This window comes from Python bivittatus, unplaced genomic scaffold (assembly GCF_059951505.1).
Source record: "Python bivittatus isolate LINGU-HERP-01145 unplaced genomic scaffold, Pbiv_v1 ctg000070_np1212, whole genome shotgun sequence".
NCBI classification, from domain to species: domain Eukaryota; kingdom Metazoa; phylum Chordata; class Lepidosauria; order Squamata; family Pythonidae; genus Python; species Python bivittatus.
In genome coordinates, this window is record NW_028277034.1 from 5358887 (window position 1) to 5385114 (window position 26228).

General features: G+C 39.5%; 1 protein-coding gene and 1 pseudogene across 1 annotated transcript; both read right to left on the reverse strand.

Moving 5' to 3' along the window:
- Positions 1–1568: 1568 nt before the first annotated feature.
- Positions 1569–17814, reverse strand: FRG1 (FSHD region gene 1). The gene is made up of 9 exons (XM_007428545.4): positions 17462–17814; positions 14810–14877; positions 13932–14054; positions 12413–12467; positions 11688–11802; positions 8955–9059; positions 7941–8032; positions 6969–7079; positions 1569–2330 (listed from the first exon to the last, which is right to left on the reverse strand). Exons 1-9 carry the CDS (start codon positions 17521–17523, stop codon positions 2294–2296), a joined length of 768 nt encoding a protein of 255 aa, XP_007428607.1. The 5' UTR covers positions 17524–17814; the 3' UTR covers positions 1569–2293.
- Positions 17815–20842: 3028 nt separating this feature from the next.
- On the reverse strand, positions 20843–21094 carry LOC103052442 (mitochondrial import inner membrane translocase subunit TIM14 pseudogene; annotated as a pseudogene).
- Between the last annotated feature and the right edge of the window lie 5134 nt (positions 21095–26228).

Consider the following 26228-nt stretch of genomic DNA (forward strand, 5'->3'; position numbering starts at 1 on the left):
CTGGTAGCCCGTGAATTTTAGTCCCACCCTGGGCACAAAGGGAGCTGGGGTGTCCTTGAGTCAGTTACTCTCTCAGTCCTGGGAAGAAAGCAAAGGCAAACCACTTCTGAAAAACCTATGCCATCTGCAGGGACTTGTCCAGGACACTGCCAGGAGTCAACATTGACTCAAAGATGCACACACCAAAAACCCATATATAGTTATTTGAGAAGCAGCTCTGGAGAAATGTATTTCTTCCAGGACAACACTGCCAATCAGCTCTAATTGTAACATAGCTTGCTTATTATAGACCATTTTCACTTTAGTAATGTATAGTTCCCCAGGATGTTTGAATTTGTTACTATTATTTTTTATCAGCCTTGGCCACTAGTTTGCAACATGGAAATTTATAGTGAAGGAAAGTGTATAATCACATTGGATAGCCTCTCTCCCCCTTGGTAGTTTCAGTGTACTGAAGTAATTCACATTATTTCCTCTGTCTGCCCCAATTTTGCTTAAGAAGCCATATTTGCATGTGACTAATTTTAAGAATTACAGGCTGGTACCCAAACTTTCCTAATTGGTCAGGCTGATGGACAACACATGGTGCTATAGCTCCAGACTCTTACAGAAAGCAGCATTTGCTCAAGTTTTGAAATTGTCCTTGGCAGTATCAGAAGAGTCCATCTTATTTCTCATGTTATTAAATATCTGCAAAGCTGCAGAACAAGATTGTGTATGAGTTTGGAGCCAATTTCCCCCAGCATGATATGCTTCTCCTGTTCTGCAAGCTCTATTTATCTCCAGGCTGATATATCTGCAAAGCAGGATTGTGTATCAGTTTGGAACCAATTTCTACCAGTATGAGACTGAATTTGGGTAAGACATAGTGATGGCTGATTCCAAGGATTAGACTTTAGGATCAAGGTGATACCTCTGTTCTGCATGGATTCACTTTGCAAGGAACAAGCTCAGAAACTGGGTATGTGTACACATTCCTGGATCCAGCATTGATGCTTGATTATAGGAACATTTATGATAGTAGAGGTCTTTTATTAGCTTTGCTTGATAAACCATTTACACTCCTACCTGAAGGAGAAAGACTTGGCATTGTAACCTCAGTGGATTTCATGCATGTCCCAATATTATGACATCATCATGATATGCACAGTGTCATCATGGCTTGTACAAAAAGCCTAACCAATTTTGACTGCTTATCCTGGAAAATCTTGTGGTTCCCTACTTTTGTGAGGCAAAGGGGACCTGACCTGCAAATGCTGCTTCTTATGGGGAGTGTCTGCACTATGGAAAAGCCTCCTGCTAGAAATCAGCTTCCCCAATTTTTTGGTTTTCTGTAACCTTTTGGAGAGCCTACGGAGAATGAAATGGCACTGATTTATTATTGTTGGTCTTACTATTGTTTTATATTGTAATTTTTAAATTTATGTTATGGATGTTTGATTGCAGTGTTATTGTAGTATTGTTAACCACTGAGCCTGAGAACAGTGGCAGGTATTAAATAAATAAATAAATGAATACATAGATACATATATATATACATACATAAATACTTTATTGCAGCATATTTGTAATGGAGCAGCCCTTGAAGAGTTCTGGAAACTGTAGCTGGCTCCAAATGCAGCAGTTTGGTGGTGGTACCTCTTGTGAAATCTCTACACTGCTTGCCAGTTGCCTTTTAAGCCCAATCCAAAGTGTTCACTTTGATGTATGATAGCTTACATAGCTTAAGTTATTTGTGGGACCACCTTCTCCCATAAAGTCTATCCCATACCTTCAGTCTTATTGGAGCATCTTTTGCAGGTCCTATCCTGCATATGTTCAACATCAACAGCAAATTCTCCTCCTCCTGTGGTAGGACCTTGATTTTGAACTAACATTAAAATGGAAGTAACTGCCTTCCTGTAAAAGGGGTCTTAGAACAGTTTTTACTTAGGCTTGTAAAAGTTGTCAATGCTACTAATGGCATGATACTTAATTTTATGTATGTATGGCTCTTTTTTAAGCGATCCAGAGCCATTTGTCTCTATCACAATTCTTGTCCTACTATATATTGGATTCACAGATTTTCTCCAAATTTATGCTTCTTTTTTTCGGTAATCCTGTAGTGATTATAATGTAATGCCATTAGAAACATGGAGATATTAAGTATATTAACACAAGGACTTACTTCCTAAAGGAAAAAAACCCAACGTTTTAGAGTAGTTAATCTTTGACAAGTCTGTTTTATTTAAAAGAATTTACACACACAAAAAGCTGCTAATAAAGAAAGAAAAAAAGTGCTCCACAGTTCTGGTTATTTGCAATATCTATCAGCTTTCAGTTTTGATCTCCTATAAAAGAAAGCAAGAAAAGGATGAATTAAAATGGTTGACATAATGTAACTGTGAATTAAGCAGAATCCATGAGAACTATTATACTCTACTAAAATTACATCATTTGACATGTAAGTAGGGCTATGAAAAATGTTTCATTCTGAAATGTCTCAAGTGTGAAATTTTACAACATGTCCCATCTCACTGGACTGTTGCGGCTTTTTTGAAGTAGTTTGAGCTTGACACACTTTCAAAAATACGCAAAACAGCCTGCCTTATACTCAAAATTAGATATTTTGTGAAACACAATGATCAAAACATTTAAAAATGAAATGTTTGGACATCCCTAATGGCAAGCCTTTTAGACTGTGTAGATGAAGATGTAAATACAATGGTACATATTATTATTTTTAGATGAATACTCCATTACTCAATGCTTTTGACTGAAATTTACTGAAGAAATCAGGAAAACTACCCATTGTCTCCCACAATAAATCCTGAAATTGGCTTACTGTCAGTATTTCTTAATGCATATTAATTGAATTCTCACCGTTAGCTGCTAATTTTGTTATTGCAAAACAGTGAAAAGCAAAAGACAAAATCAAAAACAAAGCCCACATCTTTAGTAGACTCAGTGAGTGCCGTGAGATATGGTGGATGAAAAATAACAAAGTGCTTGTAAAAACTACAATCAAGGACAAATTCCATCACATTTGGAAACCACTTCTCCGCTAATGTATAATAAGAGTACTTTGATGATACAAATGTTTTGGGCATGATCATTGGCTATATATGTTTAAACTGTTTGCAGCTCTCCTCAACATGACATGCATCACAAACACACAAACCATGTGTTTTCTTTGAACTATAAAAGCAGCCAGGTCCTCTGCAAGATTTCTTGTTCTTGTCTGTCTGCACTTTCATGTACAAGCAGCACTTCTGCTGGTGAGATGGCTGTGCATGCATAAACATACAGAAACAGCCAGAGATAGCTTTCAAAGCAGTCACATCAATTCACAAAGGACATGGGTATTTTTAAGTTCAGAACATTTTGCAAAACACTTCTTACAAATGCTTTGCATGGGCCTAGTGAGGATCAACTGCTATACATAAGTGTAAATCAGTCTAAATTTGTGTGCTCACAGAACAGTACATTTTGAATATCTTATTGTACAATTACACTTTGAGTATTTTGCCACCATACACTTTCTTCTTATAATAAACTGGTAAGTAGTATTGAAGTATGTAACATTAGTTATGTAACAATGACTAATCACTTTCTCCGCACAACCCCTATTTCATACCCTGGGCCTTCAGTGAAGAAATAACATAACATAATGTAATTAACATAAAAGACAATGAAGTCTTTCAAGTGACCTCTGTCTGGGTTTGTGCGTGACTATAGATGACTGATGCCTCATTCATTCATTCATTCATTCATTCATTCATTCATTCATTCATTCATTCATTCATTCATTCATTCATTCATTCTATATAGCTACATATATGACTCTAGGCAGCTCACAAACAGTTTTAAAACATCAAGAATAATGAACAAAATACAAATAAAAAACAACATAAAAACCATACTACATATCCTCAGATGTGTTGAAATATTCTAATTTGGATACACGTGTACAGAATTTTGCTCACAGTTTTTAAGTGCTGGAAGCAGATGTTGGAGAAGAGTGAGAAGCTTTATTGTAATAAATAACTATAAAAAAATTTAGTTGCCTACATTAACCTTATGTTCTAAGTTGTATATGCACATACTACTTGTGAAGCCCACAGCAAAAAGCCAAGTGCACACAAAATTAAATCTAAATCATCCGTCATTGCTGTCGTCGTCGTCGTCATCATCATCATCATCATCATCATCATCATCATCATCATCATCATCATCCCTCAGTGAGGCACTACCTCACTGGGTTGTGGGGTTTGCATGCCAGAAGTTCAACTATACTGGGGAGGTGGTTGTGGGGCTTGCATGCCAGAAGTTCAACTATACTGGGGAGGAGGATGAGAGCTATGCTGGAGGTTCAGCCATACTGGACAGGTCTCATCAGAGGAGTCAGACAAAGAGTGTCTCTCCTATAAACAATATGGTGAGACCTAATTTACAGAAACCCATCCCGGATCGGTTGTCACCCAGGTCAACAAGGACCATGCTAGGTGTTCTAGTTCCTGGACATCTGGTGACAAGTGGGCTACAGGACTCAGGACTGTTGGCTGAGCAACCAGGGCCAGCAGCTGGAAGACTACTGGAAGAAAAGTTGTTTACCCATCACTAATATATGAAGGCTGAAAACAAAGAAATAATGATCTACTATTACAAATGAAGTCAAGGGAGGAATCTTTCAAGGAGACACACTATCACCACTACTGTTTGTCATTGCATTGATTCCTCTGTCAACAATACTGAATAAGTCAGGCCATGGCTATCAAACATCAAAAACATCTGCCAAGCTATCTCACCTCTTTTACATCAACAATCTGAAACTGTATGGAAAAACATAATCTGAAATGGAATCGCTGCCCAACACTGTCCGAATATACAGCCAAAATATTGCAATGAAGTTTGGATTGGACAAATGTGCCATCCCTACCATCAACAGGGAAAAAATAGTAAAACTGATGGAATCAAGATGCTCAGTGGAAATAATATCAAGAGTCTGGATGAAGAAGATCACTACAAATATCTGGGCATCCTTCAGGCTGACAACATCAAGCACACTGAAGTCAAGAAGAAGGTTAGTAGTGAATACATCATGAGAGTGAAGAAGATCTTAAAGTCCAAACTCAGTGGTGGAAATACCATCAAGGTGATTAACACCTAGGCAATTCCAGTCATTAGATATGCAGCCGGAATAGTGGACTGGACTCAAGCGGAACTAAAAGCCCTGGATAGGAAGATCAGAAAAATAATGACAATGAATCATGCCCTTCATCCACGCAGCAATGCTCACAGACTCTACTTGCCAAGGAGCATAGGTGGGCATGGAATGTTGCAAGTATACTTGACAGCTGAAGAAGAAAAAAGGCACTGGAAGAACATACGAAGGACAGTGAAGAAGATGGACTGAAGCTAGTACACCATCTAACTTACTGAATACCAAAGAGACCAAACTGGCCTATAAGAAAGACCACATTAAGAATAGAAAAGAGACATGGCAATGCAAAGTATTACATGGCCAGTACACAAAAAAACTAGCAGACAAGACCTGGAAATAGAAGTACAACGACTATGTCAAAAGAAAGCAAAGATAGTACCAATAATTATAGGGGCCTTAGGTGCAATCCCAAAACATCTGGAGCACCACTTGAACACCATCGGCATTGACAAAATCACCATCGGTCAATTGCAAAAGGCAGCTTTACTTGGAACAGCTGACTCCTGCGATGATACCTTTAACATCATCAAACAATTGCCTATCCCAGGTCCTTGGGAAGGACTCAATAGGTGGATACAAATGCCAAATCCAAGTCTAAATATCTGGCTGACTGTGTGACCAACCACCACCACCACCACCACCACCACCACCACCACCACCATCATCATCAATTTAGTCACCATAAAATCTGGGCTTGTGAGTTGAGAGGATTCCTGCACAAGCTCGCTGCCTCAGCTTAACTGCAAGCACTTAATGACAGGATTTCCCGCTCAGTCTGTGCTGCGCTGGTGCCAATCGTCCCTCACTGATGCAGTTAAGTTGAGGTGGTGAGCTTGTGCCTTTGGCCTGGGACAGGCTTGCAGGGGTAGCTGACCTGCTCCAGGCCCCAGAAATTCCTGCACACAAAGGAGCACTTCCCTCCAAAAAAGGTTTAGGTTTCCTCTTCCCACCAAAAAAGGTTTAATTAATATTTGTGGAGTTTTGGTCACACAAGGTCCATGATCCTGCACACAAAGGAGCATTTCCCTCCAAAAAACGTTCAGGTTTTCTCCTCCCACCAAAACATTTAATTAATATCTGTTGAGATTCAGTCATACAAGGTCCATGATCACTGTTAATTTTATAAGTTTCATTTTTAAACTTAATTAATGTTTAAGTAATTTCCAAATGCACTCAGAGAAGAAGGAAAGAATGGGAAAAAAATAACAGACAGTGGGCTATCTAAATGCTTTTTGTATAATGCTTTTCTTTCTCTTTCTTTTTAATTTTTATTTCATTATAATATCAAACTCCCCAACCCAAAAGGAACGATTTTAAATGTTTCCAAAATACTGCTTGCAATTATCAGATGGAACCCAAAGGGAGAGAATTATGCTGCTTTGTGTATAGGTGACATGATTGTTTCATTGTTGTTTTTATTGGTTTTGTTGTGAGGATTATTGTATTTAAGATAGGCAGTGATACAAGTTTAATCAATCAATCAATCTGAAATTAAGCAGAAATAAAATATAACTGCTGTCATATCTATATTTGCTATTTATTTGTATACTTGTATTGTGGGGCACACATTTGTACTTAAGTTTGGGAAAAGCAAACCCTAACCCTAACCCTAAACAATTTTTTTCCCATACACAGCATGTCAGCATTGCTACCCTCTAGTTAAGAGGAGGACTGCTATTCAGAACCTTTAATGGACAGTTATCATGGCTTAACTATAAATGCTCTGAGACTCTTAAAATAAGTAACAGTACATAAATAAGAGTACCTGTCCAGCAGGGCCTCATGGAAAGTGCCTTCTTTCCTAGCCTTTTTCAGAATTTTACTATCTTCTTGGCTTACTTTGAGTTTGTGATCTTGAAAACTCTGAAACTTCTTTCTAGAAAGTAAAACACAGGTGATTAACGCCTTTGGTTTAAATGAAATATAATTCTTCTCTCTAATAGTGACCGTGATTGATTCCTGAGAGATGGAAGCCAAAATATAGACCACTGAAAAGCATGGGAGAAATATCAGAATAGTTGGGTGAACCCTGATATGTACGGAAGTATTTTTAATAGAATAAAAGCACTCTTGTAAAGATTAACTTTTCCAAAAGCTATAGAATTCTAAGTATCACTTGCGACAGAAAAAAATGGAAAACTGAAGAGAAGTCTGGGGACAGTGAAGAGTCAACTGGCTTGCTTGACCTCCTTACAGCATATATTATACAGCAGAAGGGCATGGCTAGATACAAACCAGCAAAGTGAAGAAATCTTGTAAGACGTACCTGCAGTTTTTACTTATGGGCATTAGTAGCATACGCCAGAGAAGGCAAGTTTCATGATGAAATCAAAGGGACGTGGTACTGGGGAGAAGTCTTGCATGTGTGTGTATCAATGTGTATTTACAGAACATATTCAAGACATCTTTACAGTAAAATGGATTAAAACAATCCACCATTTATGGATTAACCCCAATGATAAACCATAAGATGAGTTGGGAATTATAACACTTTTGTATCTAACTGCAAAGGTTTATATCCTTGTTCTATGAAAACAAGTTGCTTTAAAAACCAAATCTGCCATATATTCAGGTTTGAGCTCTAGCAGCAGCTGAAGCATAAAATGTATTCAGACATCCCAGTCCAGAGATCTTGAAAAATTTTCTCTGAAGAAGCAAACTGTTCTTAGTGGTGAAAATACAACTTGCTGTTCTTGCTTTATTTTCTACCGAGAGTGAATAAATTTGTGTTACATACACATAGTTGATCTCACATTGCTTTACATTTCCTTTATCTTCCTCAGAAATGTCATCCTTTTGTTTGGCTTCTCTTTCTATACATGTTCTGATCTAAATGAGAAGAGAAAATTACAGATGCTGAAAATTCCAACTCCAAATTATCTTCCCTCCTTGTATTTTTCCTTCCAAATTTTCCTATCCAGTTTCACTAATCCTAAGAATGCATCAGTGCATGAAGAATCTGCTTTAATAACATCTCATATTAAACCCCTTAGAAACAGAGCAGCTTTTCTTCCACTTGATACATTCCAAGAGTGTTGGGCTCCAACTCCTATCGTTCTCAGCACACTGGGAAGACAAGACTTATAATCCAACACATCTAGAATATGCTAGGTTGCATAAGACTGACTCTGGGAATATAGATAGCAAAGATTTAGTTTATAGTGCATGATTGTACAACTGTTCTTCCAGCATTAAGTTTTATATGTTGATAGAGGTACATTCTTCTATGCAGACAGAACATGAAATCCATGTTGTCCCATCTACTGATGGAAGAGACACTGTTGCTGGAACAGACAGGTACTTTTGCTATGCAACTCCTGAATATTTTCTGATTTGAAAGATTTGGGGATTCTATCAAGGCATGGGATTCTATTAATCCTGGTATATAAACCTGTGGGCTTAAATAACTCTGGAAAAAATCTTCAGCTAAAGCTATTTCATCTAAAATTGCCAAGGGTCCTCCTTTTCTCTCAAGAAAGCACTGAGGTACAAGCCAGTTAAAACAGGTAACTTAAATCGGGTGATTAAGTAAGCTTTCCCTATCTGGATTTTTGAAGCATAGCTGATGATCAGAGATGGTGTGAGTTATAGGCAAAACACCTGAAAGGACACATGTATATCATCCAGTTCTTGTAACCATGACAATCACTGAAGAAAATTCCCATGGTGGTACGCTACAAGTTTCTGCATTCTGTGTATCACTCAAGTACTGCTTATAGAAGTACCTGTGTTTACAGATCACAACAGTTACCTTAATCATTTCCTCACTGCCTGCTGTTTTACTTTTGGCTATTATATCACCTTCTTCATTACAACTGATAAAACAGCTGTTAGCTGCTAACAGAGCCATTTTCCCCTGCAAGGAAAAACAAAAAACAAAAACAAATTAGCAGTACTGTTTCTTAAGGTTCACATGGAAGATTTAAATAAGGCTTATGCTTGCAGGAACAAATTTTCATATCCATTTAATTCCAAACCCACTGTTATTTTAAATCTTGACTATCGGTGCATGTGTATGGATTTTAGACCCACAGCCAGATTTTTTCCCCATTTTATTAGTGTTATAACACAGAATTTCAGAACACTATTACAAATTTAAAATGAAGTCTACATTCAACAAGTTGACAATTATTTTCGAGAACATGTTTTTCCATCTGTCAAAATGGTCACTTCAAAAAATGTGTTACAGTAAATGTTCCATTAGTGCCATTTTGGTCTCAGTAATATAAGTGGTCTTATTACAGAATATGGTATTTCATCCATTTAGTCCAAGGGGAATCCACACTCTTGCAATATGAATAGTCAAATCCCTAAGTAGGCAGAGACAGAGGTAAGGATGCTTCCATTATTCAATGACAGTAAAAGACATTTTTATGTACTGTAAGTTTTTTTTTTTTTGCCAGTTTGTGCAAATATCTCTTCTCTGAAGTTGGGGAAAAAGAAAACACCTTGTAGTTGGGCTGGTAAGGAACAGAATCTTGAGATCTAATTTGAAGATGAGTTTGACACATGGGGCAGAGGTTTGTCATTCCAACCAAGCCCATTATAATCTTCCCTGACTGAACAGGGCTCTTCGAATAGTCTTCCATCATGTGCTATCTGATCTGATGTAACTAAAGAGGCTATGGATTGGACATATTATTTTATTCATTGTTCACGTGTTTGTTTATGTGATTTACATGGCCACCCAACTTGCAAAATGCAAGTCTGCATGGCTAAAATTGGATTAAAACCAAGAACAAAAAGATAACCAGCAGGATCTGAAACAACAAGAGACAAAATACAGCTGAACCCACAATCATATTCACCTTCCCAACTATTACAAAATGGGCTTATCCAAAACCCTGGCCCAATGCCTGGGGGAAGAACCAGGTTTTCAAGGTCTTAGGGAGCCAAAAAAGGTTGGGGCCATCCGAATCTCAGGAGCTATGTTATTGCAAAGAGCGAGTGTTGCCACAGAAAAGACATGCCTCTGGAGTAAGACAAGAACATTGTTTTTTAGAAGGGACCTAGAGTACGCCCACCCAGGTGCATCTCACTGGATGGGCATAAACAGATATAGGTGGTCTAGCAAAGAGCCTGGCCCTGTGTCAGGAAGGGCTTTATTATATGGTAATCAGCATCATATGTTGTACTTGGAAGCCTATAGAGAACCAGTTCAGCTTGCAAAGCAACGGTGCTAAATAGGTATACTGTGGTGGTCCTCTAATTATCCACACTGCTGTATTCTGCAGCAGTTGAAGCTGTGGATGGTCTTCAAGGGCAACTCCATGTACAACTTACCACAATACCCCAAGCAAAAGGTAACCAAAGCATGAATATGAATAGGGATTTCTTATTTAGGAATGAGTACAATGGTACACAAGATGAATTTGTAAAAAGGTTATCCTAGCCATGGCTGCCAACTGCTCTTGATGCAGGAGCAAAGACAACCCTAAATTGTGCACCAGTTCTGTCTTATTTAGTTTATTCCAAGCAAAACTAAGGATAGAAAGTCCCCAGATTTCATAGGCCCTAAAATCCACAGCCATTCAGTCTTGCTGGGATTGAGTCAAAACCTGTTCTTTCCCAGTCTCCAGGCACGACAAAAGGACCTTGATGGCATCACTTGGCCAGCTAGGAGTAGATATATATATATAGCTCAGCATCATCACCATACTGGTAATACTTACCCCATACTGATGGATGACTTCAGACAGTAGCTTTCATGTAGGGGCCTGAGGGACCCTACAACGTATAGATCTGGCCTAGATTTCTCTCCTACAAACAGCAACTGAATCCAACTCCAGAGTAAGGAGAATCACAAAAATATCATGCCCCAGATTCCCAAATGGGAATCTGTCTCAAATGGGTACATCATTCCCATTCTAGTCCTAAAAGGAATCGCCAACAAGCACAATCAGTGCTACCTCATAGTATATTCTGGTTTGAAATACAACTGAAAAGGGTCCAGATAATCCATTTCTTTCTGAAGCTGCAAACCAGCTACATTCTCAACAACCTCCCCTAAAAAAGGAAAGTTGGAGACAGGACAAAATTGTCCAGTGGGGTTGGATTCAGTGATAGTTTCTTGAGGAAAGGACAGACCACTGTCTCTTTAAGAGCTGGCAGACCTCCACCCTCCCTCAAAAAAAAAAAAGAAAAAAAGGATGCATTTATCCCTGCCTGGATCCTGGCCTCCTAGCAGAACTTGATGGACCAGGAAAGCTATGAATCTAACATGCACATGGCTGTGCCTACAGTTCTGAGGACTTGTTCACTTCCTCTGTACTAACAGGCTCAAGTCCTTCACAGATAACTGAGCCAGACCATGCCTCAGCCAACTCCAAGGACCCGTACAGCCAGAGTCCAACTCAGAGCAAATCAGAGTAATTTTATCTGACAAATGTGATACCTTGAATACTCGTCACAGCATCATTACAAAGTGCATCCTCTTCTGTTAAGATACATTAAGAAGGAGAACTGAACATTTTCGAACACTTGCCTCTTGAAACACTGGCTCCCACTGTTCCCTTGAACCTATTGCATCGGAACGTCCAATTACAAGCCCATCTGAATTAATGCCAAGGTATTTCCCATAGCCTGATTTCAATGCAATTCTGAAAGAAAGAAAATAACTTATTTTGGGGACTGATCAGATTGTTCCTGCAGTCAATACTTTTTCAAATTATGTTCCAGGATACTCCAGGGTCCAATGAGAAGACAGTGAACACATTTCAATAATGCAAGCGTACTTATTTTATGCAAGATGTGTGAGGAAGGGTGCCATCATTCTCTCCAGACACTGACAGAACATCAGCAGATGGGGAATGAGACTAGAAGAAGAGGTTTTGTACACTACCCTTCCCCTGACGACATATCAAGTAACACCATCCATTGCAAGCTCTGAATTAGTCTGAAGGGGCTCTATTCCATACTCTTCCTCTTTCCTATGGGAGACGTCTATGTATGCATCCTGCATGTGCAGAAGCTGAAGAATCCAACTGTGTCAGCAATGAAGCTAACCTATAGGATCTCGCTCACATGTTCTTTCAATATGTACATGCAGGGATTCTGTAACTCCTATGGACGTACGTAAAGTTGATATATATCAATTTGTTAAAGGGGAATATTATTCCTAAACTATGATTACAAAAACCACCTATGGAGAGATGATACATTCTAAATTTGGTTATATTATATTAACTCAAAGTCCAAGAGAGAAATTACCTTGTATCTGACAACTTGACTGCAGTAAATTGTTCAGGAGGACTAGGGCCTTCATCTAAACATATTTTTTTTAAAAAAATAGACAAATGTTTATTATAGTCAGAGAATTAAATCAAAATTTATTTACAGTCCAAGACCAAAAACAAGAAAAAGACCAGCAATACAATATAATAACTATTAAAAGGAATTTAAAAAATTATGAGGAAAAATCCTGAAACAGTCAACAGCTACCAATTAATAACATGAGGGAAGAACCAGATGGCTTGTAACAACTATAGCTACTTGGCAACCTTCTTACAGGTTTCTGAAGAGTGATCACCCTGGAGAAGGAGAATGGCTTCCTGGTGGCAATGGCAATTAGAGTTGTTAACAACTGGAAGTATAATAGTAATTGAATGTACAACAGACATTTTAATACCCCATGTGAGACAGATTCTAGCTCCAAGTCTGAACAAAAACAAGTCCGGCTTTCATATAGGAGGCTTATATATCTACCAATTGTTGCCCTAATAGGTAATGTCCCAATCTGGACCAAAATAAATAGCCTCCTATTTGGAGCATGTAAGATGTTAGAAATAACTAGGGACAGTCCAGGGAGGAGGAGCAATTGTGCTATAAAAGGGATGAGAAATGACATTGGCTCTGTCATTTTTGATCTCTAGATCCCAAATCTTCTCTTCAGTTCAGCAAGGCTTTTATTAAATCCCAAAACAGGTAGTGCTGACAAGGTGACTACAGTATGCCAAATCATCAGTAATTTGTCCTCTTAGGGTAGGAGTGAACCTATCTAGCAAGGTGAGATGGCCTAAGGAACTTCCCCAATAGACTTGCTTCAGCCAGAATCTAAGATGGCAAAGACTTAATCAGGCTCCAAGGGAAAGGCAGCCTAATTCCAGTAGTGTTAGAGCTTTAGAAGCTGAATAAGGAACTCACTGTAGGATTTTCAAGAATTTTGACTGAATTGCTTTTAAACGCCTTATAAATACATAGCTGAGCACCATACAGCATCAAACTCAGAACTTTGGCTTTAAATAGTTTAATCGTTGCTGGGAGTTGGAGAATTATTTTAACAATTACTGATTCAAAAGGCTCAGAGAATGCACCAAAGACATTAGGCAATTTAAAGTTCATCTATTCTTTTTTCTGGTATTTTCACTACCTATACCTCTCTATAATTTATAATAGTAATAATAAATAGCACTGGTTTTGCATCATGAGAGATGTAAAACTAAACATAAACTTGGCATCTACCTAAAATAAACCCATGCCTTTTTAAAAAGATATTACTGACTAGTGCCAGGATAACAAAGGATACACCATTATGCAATGATATCTAAAGTAATGAATAGAATATAATTGGTTCTGTATTCCTTGGATGCAACTGGCACGCCAATAATTATGTGCAGGCAGCAATCTAGACACTGCTTTGGGCCTGTTTGTAAGGTTAATTTATCATACTTTTGCTATCACTGGGAAATACAGAATGGTTACTCTTGTCATAAATAGATAAGATACCAACCTTTATGTGGGGCTCCAAGAGTGAAAAGGCCATTGTCAAGAGCACTGATATAGGTTCCAAGACCCATCTCTATTGCTACAGTTCCTGTGATTTCACCAAAATTGCTTACTGTCCACCAGCCTTCTAATGTAAGAGAAAACAACAACAGAAAAATAAAATAGCTGCTCTCTGCTTCTTAAAATGTAAGGGATTGCAACTACTTAAGGAAAGATTTTGGAGCTATCAAGCGAACAGCTTTCCTTTGTAACAATTCATTTTAAAGAAAGATCAAAGTTAATGCACAATCACAGCTGTTAATCAACAGCCTTTCAAATTGTCATTGACATTAAACGTAGTAGACTACAAATATATGGGAGGTGACTAGACACAAAAATGCTTTTTCCTGATATCTAGTCCTTGTTGGTCATTTTGAAGTCTAGTGATAGTCTTAAATTTGAAATGATAAAGTATTCAGCTTTAGAGGTAGAAAGTTCTTCTGCCTCAACAGTTGATAAGAATAAATGTGCAAGACCATGTTTACTACTGCTAGCTTTGGAATATAGGTTTATAACCTAGACAGCTTGAAGTATTGGGAATCACAATAAAGTGCTGTGAATGTTCTACCCAATAAGATATTTGAAAATATGGAAAATATAGACACAATGCTATTTCTATTTCCATTACGCCTAGACTCCAGCCATCAATATTGCTGTATAATAGGCTTATGTTCTGTTATTAGAGTCAGCCATGAAACACGATATATTAACTGTTTAAGACGGAGGTATGTCCCAATCAGTTATAATTTCAAGTTTATTTGAATATTGATCTTTCTTTGGTTCCTGGTAATTAAAAACTTCTATACAATATTTTTTATTTACCATGAAAAAAAATCAGCTTACCAACTATATCAAGTTGATCTTCTACATCTTCTTCTCTTTTCCGTTTTTTATCTTTACTTTTTTTCTTACTGCAAGAAAAATTGACATACTTTGCATGCTATACATAATTCTAACCAACTATTACACATCTCTTTTTTAAATGACAGCAACATTCAATAACAGAAGGCATGCACGCATCCAAGGAAATGCTAAGATTTAGAACTAATTAACTATATTTCTCATCCAGAGGTACAGATTCCCAAATCTTTTCTGATCTGCTTTTTCTTAAATATAAGTTTCCTTAGAATCTCACCTGTAAAAACACAGAGAAAAAGAAAGGCTATCTTTCTATCAGTGTTTTGTTGAAACTACAACTCACTCTGCCATGAAATATATCCTTTAGATGTCTTTTGAATCTATACATAAAAGGACAGCACAATCCATTACTGTATATAGAGATCGATATATCCTATCCTTTGTCAAGTCTGCTACTGTCCTGATTGTAGATCACTGGAGAGCTGCTTATGTTTACCAATAATGCAAATTACTAGGAGCAGTGGCAGAGAAAGCTCTCCTCCTGGGCTGCGCCAGTCAACATTCTCTCGCTGACGGGACCTGAAACATGCCCTTTCTGCCTGACCAGGTGGGATGGGTTGATGTGACGGGGGTAAGATGGTCCCTCAGGTAACCTGGACCCATGCCATGTAGGGCTTTAAAGGTGATAACCAACACTTTGAATTGGACATGGAAGCAGACTGGACCCAATGCAGCTCGCGTAGTAGAGGTGTTATACCATTCTTGGGGCACTCAAAATTATCCACACGGCCGCATTTTGGATCAGCTGTAGCTTCTGGATACTCTTCAAAGGTAGCCCCATGTAGAGCACATTGCAACAGTCTAGATGACCAGGGCATGAGTGACTGACCGGAGAGCCTCCTGATCCAGGAAGGGGCGTAACTGGCATACCACACAAAGATGGGCAAAGGCTCTCCTGGCCATGTCTGCCACCTGCTCCTTGAGCAGGAGTCATGAGTCTAGGAGGACCCCCAGATTACGCACTGGGTCCATCTGGGGCAGTGCAACTCTGTCCAAAACCAAAGATGGTAAATCCTTGGATACAGAGGGGCCTCCAATCCATAGCCACTCCGTCTTACCAGGGTTCAGCTGAAGCCTGTTGCACCCCATCCAGACCCCCACAGCCTCCAGGCACCGCAAAAGGGTGGTCATGGCATCACTCACGTCACCTGGGATGGAGATGCATAACTGGGTATCATCAGCATATTGACGATACCTCATCATGGGGTGACGGATGACCTCACTCAATGGTTTCATGTAGATGTTAAAAAGGAGTGGAGAGAATACCAAACCCTGGGGCACCCCACAAAGGAGGGGCTGCAAGCTGGACCTCTCGCCCCCAATCAACACCAACTGGGATCGACCTTGGAGGAAGGAAGAGAACCAGCGCAAAACTATGCCGCCCACTCCCAACTCCGCAAGTTGACCCAAAAGGATACCATGGTCGATGGTACTGAAAGCTACTGAGAGGTCAAGAAGAGCAAGGATGGATGCCCTACCCCATCCCACTCCCATCCAGAGTGCGACCAATGCCGTTTCCATCCCGTATCTGGGCCTGAAACCTGACTGAAAAGGGCCCAGATAATCCGTTTCCTCCAGGATCCTCTGGAGCTGCAATGCCACCACTTTCTCAACCTCCTTCCCTAAAAAGGGGAGGTGGGAGACCGGATGAAAATTGTCCAGTATGGTGGGATCCAGTGATGGCTTCTTGAGGAGGGGGTGCACAAGCACCTCTTTAAAGGCAGGTGAAAATACCCCCTCCCTCAAGGATGACTTCACCATTGCCTGGACTCACCCATATGTCACCTCCTGGGAAGCTTTAACTAACCAGGAGGGACATGGATCTAAATTTACACGCACAGGAAGATATTACAAGAGATAACTAGGGCAAAACATTTCCATTACTCACAAAGGTTCAAGGTACTACAGAATGCTATCCAGAGAACTGTATTGTTATTTCACTCATGCATTTTATTAACCTGAAAACCCCATTTAATAAAGAGAATTATGGGAGAACATAATCAAGATATTGGCCTTTTGCAACGCGTTTAAGACTTGGCTGTTTCCCCAGGGATATGTAGGTAAATGAACTCAGCTGTTGTCAATGCACTTTTTAATGAGTGAAATCATTTTTTTTTCTTGGGTGCCTGGAGTTATATGTGGTGGGTTTTGTGTGTCTGTGTGTGTGTGTTTAATCCTTGTATGAGTCACTTGTGTGAGAGGGGCACCTATATAAATCAAGTCAATCAATAAATACTTACTCTGATTTGAGAGATAAGAAATTTACAACAAATCGATCCCTTCTTAAAAGCAGTGTAAATTGCATTTTTTAAAAAAACCTGTAGTTAAAAAAAAATACATCGGATTTCAAAACTTCTTGAAAATGACACAGCCTCCTTTAATCCCAGCTGCATGAGATTTTCCTCAAAAACGAGGGAAGGACATCTGTGTATGCTCAGAGGCACTTGACCATTATTTCAGAGCGAGCACTAAAAACCGCCCCCCAGACGAAAACCATCAGTCCCATATCCTGAAGAAAAAGGGGGAAACCCACCACCTCTTCCACCACCCCACCAGCGTGAAAGACAATATGCTCACCTTTTGGATTTGGCCCCCTTAAGAACCAGCTTGGTTTTCTTAACGCAGGAATATTCGGCCATGCCTGCTGGCGTAGTACGGAGGCTGCAGAAGGACAAACTCCGCCTCTCGTTCTTCCTGCGCCGCTACGGAGACTGTGAAGGAAGACCTTAGGGTCTTTCGGACTGAGCATGCGCAATGCAGGAATCGATGCCTCTCGCCCGACGAAGGGGCGTGGCTGCCCCGAAGCTTTAAAGAGTAGCTTTTCTCATGCTTGCGATCTTACGAGCTACGCACCTTTGTTTTAACGAGCCGCTGGGAAGCGGGGCAGCTGTCATATGTTTTCTGCAAAAATCCCGTTGACCACTAAATGACAGCAAAGAGATCTCTGGTGCCATTTAGAGATCCTCTGGATTTTTGCAGCCCAGATCTGGTAGCCCCTGGGTAGCAGTTGGACCCCCCTCCCCGCCGCCATATGCTTGACTATAATTAGATATTGCAATTTGTTTTCTTGGCTTATTGGTTAGGTCAGCGTTTCTTGAAGTGTGGCCTGAGGACCCCTGGGGGGTCCCCCAAGGCCCTCTCAAGGCTCTGCAAAATCAAAATTATTTGCCAGATGTTAAAGATATTTGCAAAAATCTAAAACAAGGTCAGTCTTTTCAAATTTCTTTTTTTATTTGTTAAAATAATACAGGTTTTTTTTCATGAAAAGTATTTTATATATGTTAATATCAAATGGGTTTAATACTGTTATATTTACATGGTTCAATAAATAAATATTCTACCAATGTGTCAATTTTAATTTTTAATATGGTAAATATCAATAAATATAACCTATACAAATAAAAGCTTTTTGGGGGTCCTCCATGATTTTTAAAAGTGGGAAGGGGACCTGAGGGCAAAAAGTTCAAGAAATACTGGGTTAGATTTATATTGTGCCTTTTCTCCTGGTGTTTGGCTCAGGGTGGTTGGAGTGAAGAAGTAGCCCAAAGTCATCCACTGAGTTGGTTCACAGTCCAAATAGGCACATGATGCCACCATCCAGATGACTTCTACCTGGCAGCATAGAGATACAGAAATCTCTTTGGTGCTATCTAGTGGCTTATTTGTTTATTTAAAAGATTTGTATGGCTGCCCATCTTACAGCATAACTCTGAAAAGCTCACAACAATAAAACTACAAAGCCATAAAACCCTTAAAACCAAAAGTAAAAACCCGGCACCACAGTCATCTTCCTGGGATATCTCAGCAATTATCCACAGGTTCCCATCACTCTACCCCAGCACCTGGGTAAACAGCCAGGTCTTCATGGTCTTCCAGAAGGCTAAAAGGGTAGGGGCCTGCCTGATGGATGGAGAAGGGGAGGAGGATGTTCCACAAGGTTGTCTGGAGTTTGCTGCCTGGATATAGTAAGCCTACACCACAATGGCTGTCTCCCAGAGGCTGAAGCAAAGGAAGGAGAATGACAGCACCTTTTTCTTTCTCTCTGTTGTTTGCCTGCTTGCTAATGATGATCCAATACATGATCCAGCATGTTAGCACTAAGCCCTATAAAGAAAAAGCAGCATTTCTGGGCAATGTTCCCAACTCCCTCTTTCAAATCTGGCCTTTACAAGCTGTGGGAAACTAAAGTGCCATATTCCTGCTGAGTGCATATTTTTTAACTGTTGCTTTGTGTTGGGTACAAAGAGTACTGTTCTGCTCGAACAGAAGTAGAGTCTTATTCCAGATTCTTTGGGGCCTTGGCAGTGTTCCTTTTTGGGGGGGGGTACAGCTTCCTCCTTATCAACTTTCCTCAGATGCTGGATTACCGAGGGAAAGAACAGAAAAAAGATCACAGCCATTGCTTGCTTCTCGCTGTGCTGTTGCGGCTGCCCCCTTTGACAGTACTTGGAGGTTTCTACCTTCTTTCTTCAGAAACTGGGGAAAACGGCCCCCTCCAACTCTGCTTTTTGATCTTTCCAGCTTTTTCCACCAGGTGTTGCTGATACTACAAAAATAGATTTAGAATTGGGAAAGAAAGAAGCCGTTCACACTACAGGGTGTTTTCAAGGCATTATTGAAAGGCATTATTGAAAGGAATCATGGAATTTATACTCAGCCCCTCCAAATTAAGACTGGCTTAATTTTGCTCTAAGTGCAAAATTCCTAATTCATTAGAGAATGGTGCTATAAGACACGTTCAGTAATTTAGCACAATAATGGTTAAATTATGTTCCATGGAGCCTTGAAGCTTCTGAGGAAATTAAATCTGCCTGAAGTGTAATGGCATGCAAGCTTTCTTTCAGGCCTGGTTTAGGGGGATGTGGATCGTGGTATATATAGGTGCACTGGACCCAGAACAGTAGGGGAGCATTAAGCAGAGTCACAGGCTGCAGTGAGCTATGTGTGAGAGATGGTACAAAGTTAAAGAGGCTACAACTGTCTGTCTCCATCATTCTGACCATGAGACAGCATCTTATGTTTGCCTCAGGCCAATGAGATTTCCAGGAGGGCCAGTTGGATAGATTGGGATGATGGAGTTTTTGAGCACGTTCATCTACCTGTTTGCCAATGTGGGTCAGTGTTAGCCAACAGGTAGGCCAGGCCAATGTAGGTCATTCTCCTGAGAAGGATTTTATTGTGTGGTGTATCCAATATAGGTCTTCTTGATAATCCTAGGTCAGGTTCTGTGGATATTCCATTCTGAATACATAATTCTAACATCTCATTTTGTAGGAATCTATTGATATTAATCTAGGGCTGTGGGTTTAGGAGATTGCTTCAAATATGGTATTGTATTACTCCCTCCAGTTTCTTAAACTGGCCTGTTTTCTGGAAAAACAGGATGACTGTGACCGCTGTGCAACCACAATAGCATTGGGAATGTTCTACTGTGCAGTATATTCCTATTCATGTGGAGGAAGAGTGACACCCAATAACTCGTACGAGTGCTCATTATGAAGTGACTATGAACCTTAGAATACTGTAAGAATTTTATTGTTCAGAAACCATGGTAATAACAAAGCTGAAATCAGTTTTGAAGAATACCAGACTGTAATTCTATGATAAAATAATACAGCTGTTCTCGGTTGAGAAATACATTATTTCAAAATATTGTTAAGCCTCACAGGTGTTTTCAGCAGAGTCTTGAATGTTCACATTTACCCTGCTAATTTTATAATCTAAAACGATAGCAGTGTGAATTTCAGATGTTAATATCTGACTAATTGGTTCTGTACAAAGCTTGCACATCTTCCACCTCAGAAGTTGTGGTTAACATTAAATCCTGAAAAGAATCACAGAGAAGGATATGCCCTACATCAAAACAAGAATTTCTTTTTGGCATATATCACAGCTTCATTTGTCCATTTTCTTTGGGCTATTTTGAAAAAATATTCTAATTGTTAAGCCAGTGAGTTTTCACTTCTTAGCTTGACCTTCCAGTAAGTCCTTCGCTTCGTTAGTTTTGGCGGCCACATAAAGAGAGCCACCGTTATCAGGATGATTCAAAAGCATGATTCTTCTCTGATTTTTCCTTTGTTTGCTGTAGGACTCACTCCTAATTAAAGCAGCTTCCCACTTGCTCATTTTGCTTTCGAATCCTCCCCTGTAATAGCCACTGAAGGCTATTTTTGGCACAGTTTGCTTTACTTGTGGTTCCATTTGCTTCATTACTTGCAGTGCATAATGACTGTGCCTGCCAGGCTCCTTCGTATGCCCAGGGAAAAAACCAAGACACTGGAAACCATCACCGGCCCACCTTTGGAGAAGCTGAGTGCCCCTCGCACCTTCTCCTCAGAAGCCCTGCCGTAAGCCGAGAGCGTGAACCTTAGGATAGAATTCAGAATTTTTTGCAATCCAAGCAGAGAATTCAACATGAAAAGTGCTTGTTTGATACAGAAAGACTGAAAACCTCTTAGCATACTGTGGCTTCCAATCTTACAGGCATGAAGAGCAAAATGAGGCTTCTAAGCCTCAAACTGATCTTTTCTGTTTAGAAAGACTAGATTCATTTAACTAGTCTTGGAATAGAACCCTCCATTTTAATGTGAATAACCTTTCTATCTTTTAATGCTTCCAGAAAAAGACTGCTGGCCAAAAGACACCCTCAAAGGTTTACAGACTGTAAGAAGAATGTAGAGCTGACTTTGGGATTAGGGAAGGAAGGAGCAAGCCATTAAAGGAAGAATTTCAGAAAAGATCACACAGTCTTGAGAAAGTGGAAAGCATGTGAAAGAAACTCAGAATAATCCCACCTTGATTGTGTTTACTATTAGATGGAACAGAGAGAAACTAGGAGAGGCTTTCAAGATTCTGTTGTTCTGCCTTACTACAATGAAGAGCATTTCTGGAATCCCGGCTGTGCCTGTTTCTTCACCTGGCCTGCTTCAAAAGGCTGATACAAATAGATATCTAGGTCTTTTTAAGCTGGGCAAGAATGCTCTTGTCTGGAAGTATACTCTGTGAAAATATGCAGTCTCTCTAAAGTTGTGGACAAACAAACAAAGTGTGATCCCAAAACAAATGAGGAAAGTGCAGAAAACCATTTAATGATATCTAAGGCTGATTTTTTTTTTTTTTTGTGGAAGGGGAAAACAGATAATAGTAGAGAATAAAATGAAATGGAAATTAAGGTTGGGATTTTTTCTTGGTTTAGGGGGACATTTTAATTGTGTCAAGATGATTTTAGAGCATATACTACAGTTTTGATGGGTTTCTCAGCTTAAAATGGCAGAAGGGGTGCTGCCATTTTTCAGCAAATGCCATCAAAATTCTGTGATATAATTGGATGGCTCCAGAGGCCTGAAAAAAGCAGAAAGAGTTTTTGGCAGGGTGCCATAGCTACCATCTTGGTTTGGTTTTTTTTTTAACCTCTTCTGTGGTTAAAAGTCCCTGGACTTTTTTGGCTACAGGCTGGACACACCTGATTTATACAAAGAAAGTACATTATTTTTAACAATGTTTTTTTAAAGATGTCAACAATTACCTATTTGCATGTTAATGCTCCCCCAATTTTAGTGAAGGTGGAAGGAAAGAGGAGAAGAGGATGACTAGCAGCAGGATGGATAGACTCAACTGTAGTAGTGATGGGTGCACTGTTGGAAGACCTGAAGGACCAGGTTGGGGACGAAAGATCCTGGAGACTATCTATATGGTTGTTATGAGTTGACACTGGCTTGATGGTGCATAATCAATCAATAGCAAGCTTTATCATTATAGTTTAGAGCTAAAATAGTAATCTATATCATATTAAACAGCAAAGAAGTTACCGGAAAGTTACCTTTCTGAAGGTAGAAATTTATGTGGCAATTTGCTGGCTAGTATCTTTAGAAAAACATACACCAAACATCCAACCTCTGGACAATTTAGTTTTATGACACTCTCTGTTTTGCAAATGTCAGTTTTCTGCTTACTTCTCCCTGCACCTCAACTCTATCTACAGTAGCTTCTTTTCTTGTCTAGATTATTTTTTGCAATAATTTTTTGCTCTTCAAAGCTTCTGCAAGAGCTCAAGCCTACAAGAGATCACAGTGGATTTCCTAAAGCTTGGAACACTCTTGGAATGTATTCCTATATTCTTACTAAATCATGGACTCAGATTGAGTTTTCTCTGAATTCTGTACAACTTGAATGCCATATGGGCTTTTTAATGGCGGTAGATGGAATGAAAGAGTCTTTCAACGAAGTAAAGCAACTCTTGGTATTTCCCAGCTATATTTTTAAAATAACCGATTCTCTGACTGTTCATGAAGCTCCAGTGTAACAATCTGGTAGCATACTGTATATATTACTGTTAAAGAAGGGCAAATTGCATCCTGCCACTTTTTTTTATTGAGCTTTTGGTGCTTGGTAATGTATCCTTCAACCCCAGGCTTAGGAGGCAATACTTGCGGTCACTGATAGTCTCCCTTGGTGCATACGTTGGCAGAACTTAAAAAGAAAACGAATCCTTGACAGGATGCAAGTGTTTGCTGCTGCACTTCCTCACAAGAAAACTTTTTAAACCTCTTGTTAAGTATGTTAGCCGTCTCCCAAAGGTCCTGTAACACTCTGTTATACCAGTGTTTCTATCTGGCCTGAAGTGATTTTTTTGCCAGCCAAAGGTTGTTTACTTTGCCTGTTTGAATTTGAAAGGTGGTTTGTCCTAAGCGACTTGGCTATGTTTTATTTCCTATAGCAGTTTCTATCAGGCCTCCTTTCTTCTTTTCACAGAAGGCTGAAGTTCTTAATTTAAAGATGTTTCCAGCCCTTACAATTGACTGATCAATCTTTGGGCCCTGAAAGTAATATGCAGTGCAGCATGGTGGGCCAGGGACCGTGCAAAGGTGCACACTCGCGCACATTCATACACCCCTGCATAATGCTTTATCTTCCCACTGCAGTGAGAAAGTGGGGAAGCAACACCTGCTTTTCTGTAATCTTTCTCCAAACATGAATGATTGAATGCTCAGCCACCATCAAATAGCTGGAGAGCCCAATTCCTCCAAAGCAGAAGGTATGCAAAACTGGCAAGCTATTTGACAGCATGATTGCAGATGTGGCAACTGGGATGTGTGTGTCTGTGTGGGAGTGTGCGTTGGTGTCTAGAATGAATGAACAATGGACATTCATGACAGAGGTCAATATAGATCGATGCAGATCTGTCTTTAACTCCCCAAATGAAACACTTCAAAAGTGTGCTTTCTGAATAAATGGGGATATCTCTTTCCTCAATTAAGGCAGTTCTGGGGTAAAAAAGCCCACCAAATGTACCAAATATTTAACTCTGAGTAAATATTTATAGAATTGTTTTCAAACATCACTTGACTCTAATGAAGCTTGCTTTTAGAGGAGCATACATGAAATCATTCTGCAAATATTACAACCTTCCTTCAAAGCAGGAGTGGCAACTTTTGGCAACTAGGAACTACATGTAATGTTTCTGAAATTCCCCCTGAATCTATGAAGCAAACGTGCTAAGGTTGAAAGATGAATACTCTGTATTTTCATGCAGAGTGTATGCTCTGTCAATCAGCAAAGCTAAGCACTGTTCTCTCTACAATTGCTCTTTCTTGAAAGCAAACATGACAAGTGGCCTTGTGATTTTCCACAATTACCACTTTAGCAGTGGCACAACAGAATTCCTTCCATCTGGCCCGAAAAATCTGCTGACTCTCGAGCAACTCTGGCCAAGCACAGGCTGAGAGGCTCACGCCTTCAGATTAACAGCCCTGATGGGACTCTTCTCAGATAGTGGGGTGCTTAGGAGTAATTTGTAATTAGAATAAAGTAGCAGTTTTTCAGATGGTTTCATGGTAAAATTTTGCTTGCATTAACTTAAAAGGCAAGGGAAAAAATAGAATAACATGTGTTTGAACTAGACTGAACCATAAGCATCTTTGGAGATAAGCCAGTGAAGACCATCCGTGAGCCAAAGTTAGAAGGGTAAGGAAGGGACTTGAAAGAAGCACACAAGGGCAAAGAAAACCTTCTTTTTAAGACAATATTCCACCCATTCCAAACAGGAAACTTTTGTAAGTCTCTTCATGTGCAAGAGCTCAAGTAATAGCTCAAATTGGAAGGCCTACAACATCAGTGATAGAGTTATGCTAAGCTGCCATTTTGATTGGTCACTAAAGGGCCAATTGTACACAGTATTGAAGGTTCCCTGTTCTAGCCTCAGCAGCTCCTAACAAATCATGAGAGATTTGTTGTGGTAATAACTTAAATATACCTCCAAATAATCAGTTTTCTTTTGCTGAAGACAAGAGAAAAAAGACAGATGTCTATACTCTAGTGCAATAGATTATCTACACAAATCTTTTAAGTTAAGGCTATGCTGTTTTGGCTTTTTTATGCATCAAGAATATATTTCACTTGGGCTAATTCATTTTCAGAATTGTGAAATTGTCAGTTTTTGACCAACACAAGCATCATTTTTTTAGAAAGAAGATATTTTTGGACAAATCCACTTGGATGCAGGGTAATTTCTTTTATTTAGTCCTGAGCTGGCCAAGAAATGTGTTTAAATGTCTTGTTACTCATTGTACAACCAACTCTTCAGTGGTCTGTAACCTCCCTGACACTGAGGAACAGTTGTACCAAAGTAACTAACCATCATTTACTGCAGGGGAGATCCTAACTGCCAATTCAGATCTCAAAGGCTTCCTGGAATAGACATGTCTTTATGGTCCTGGGGGAAATGCTATTCCACAGAAGGAGTGTAATAATGTAAAAGCCCTGCCTTCATGATCTCAGAAGGTAACAGTCTTTATGAGTGAGCACCAGAAGGGAACCCTCCCTTCCAGACAGGGTATACAGGGGTTATAATCTAAAAAGTCAAGATCACAGCCACAATAGTGCAGTTGAAGCTCTGCCCATGTTTTATGTGCATTGCACATGCAACACATATCCTTTAAAAGGCAGAGGTTCAATTGCACCATCCTGACTCCCCTCTTGACCATTTTGACCATACCCTGCAGAGACACCTGCTTCCAAATCTTGTTGGATGAACAAATACTGTGGACAGCCAGCAGTCCTAAAGTTATCCAGGTCTTGAGCCAGGTAGGGCTTTAGAGGTGACCTTGAATCTCACCTGAAAATTACAGGTGGAGATCAAAGCCTTGCTATGGTTATATCCTGAGCTGATGATAAGTCTCATGTCCTGATTGATTTCAGTGAATTTGAGTGTTACGAATCAGTCTGCAAAGGTTTTACATTTCAAAGGTGCTAAAAGAAGGGGGTGAAAAATACATCCCTAACATTCTTCAAAGGTACAGCTTTCAAATTGTTTCAACTGTTTTAGGATGCATTTCTCACCTCCCTC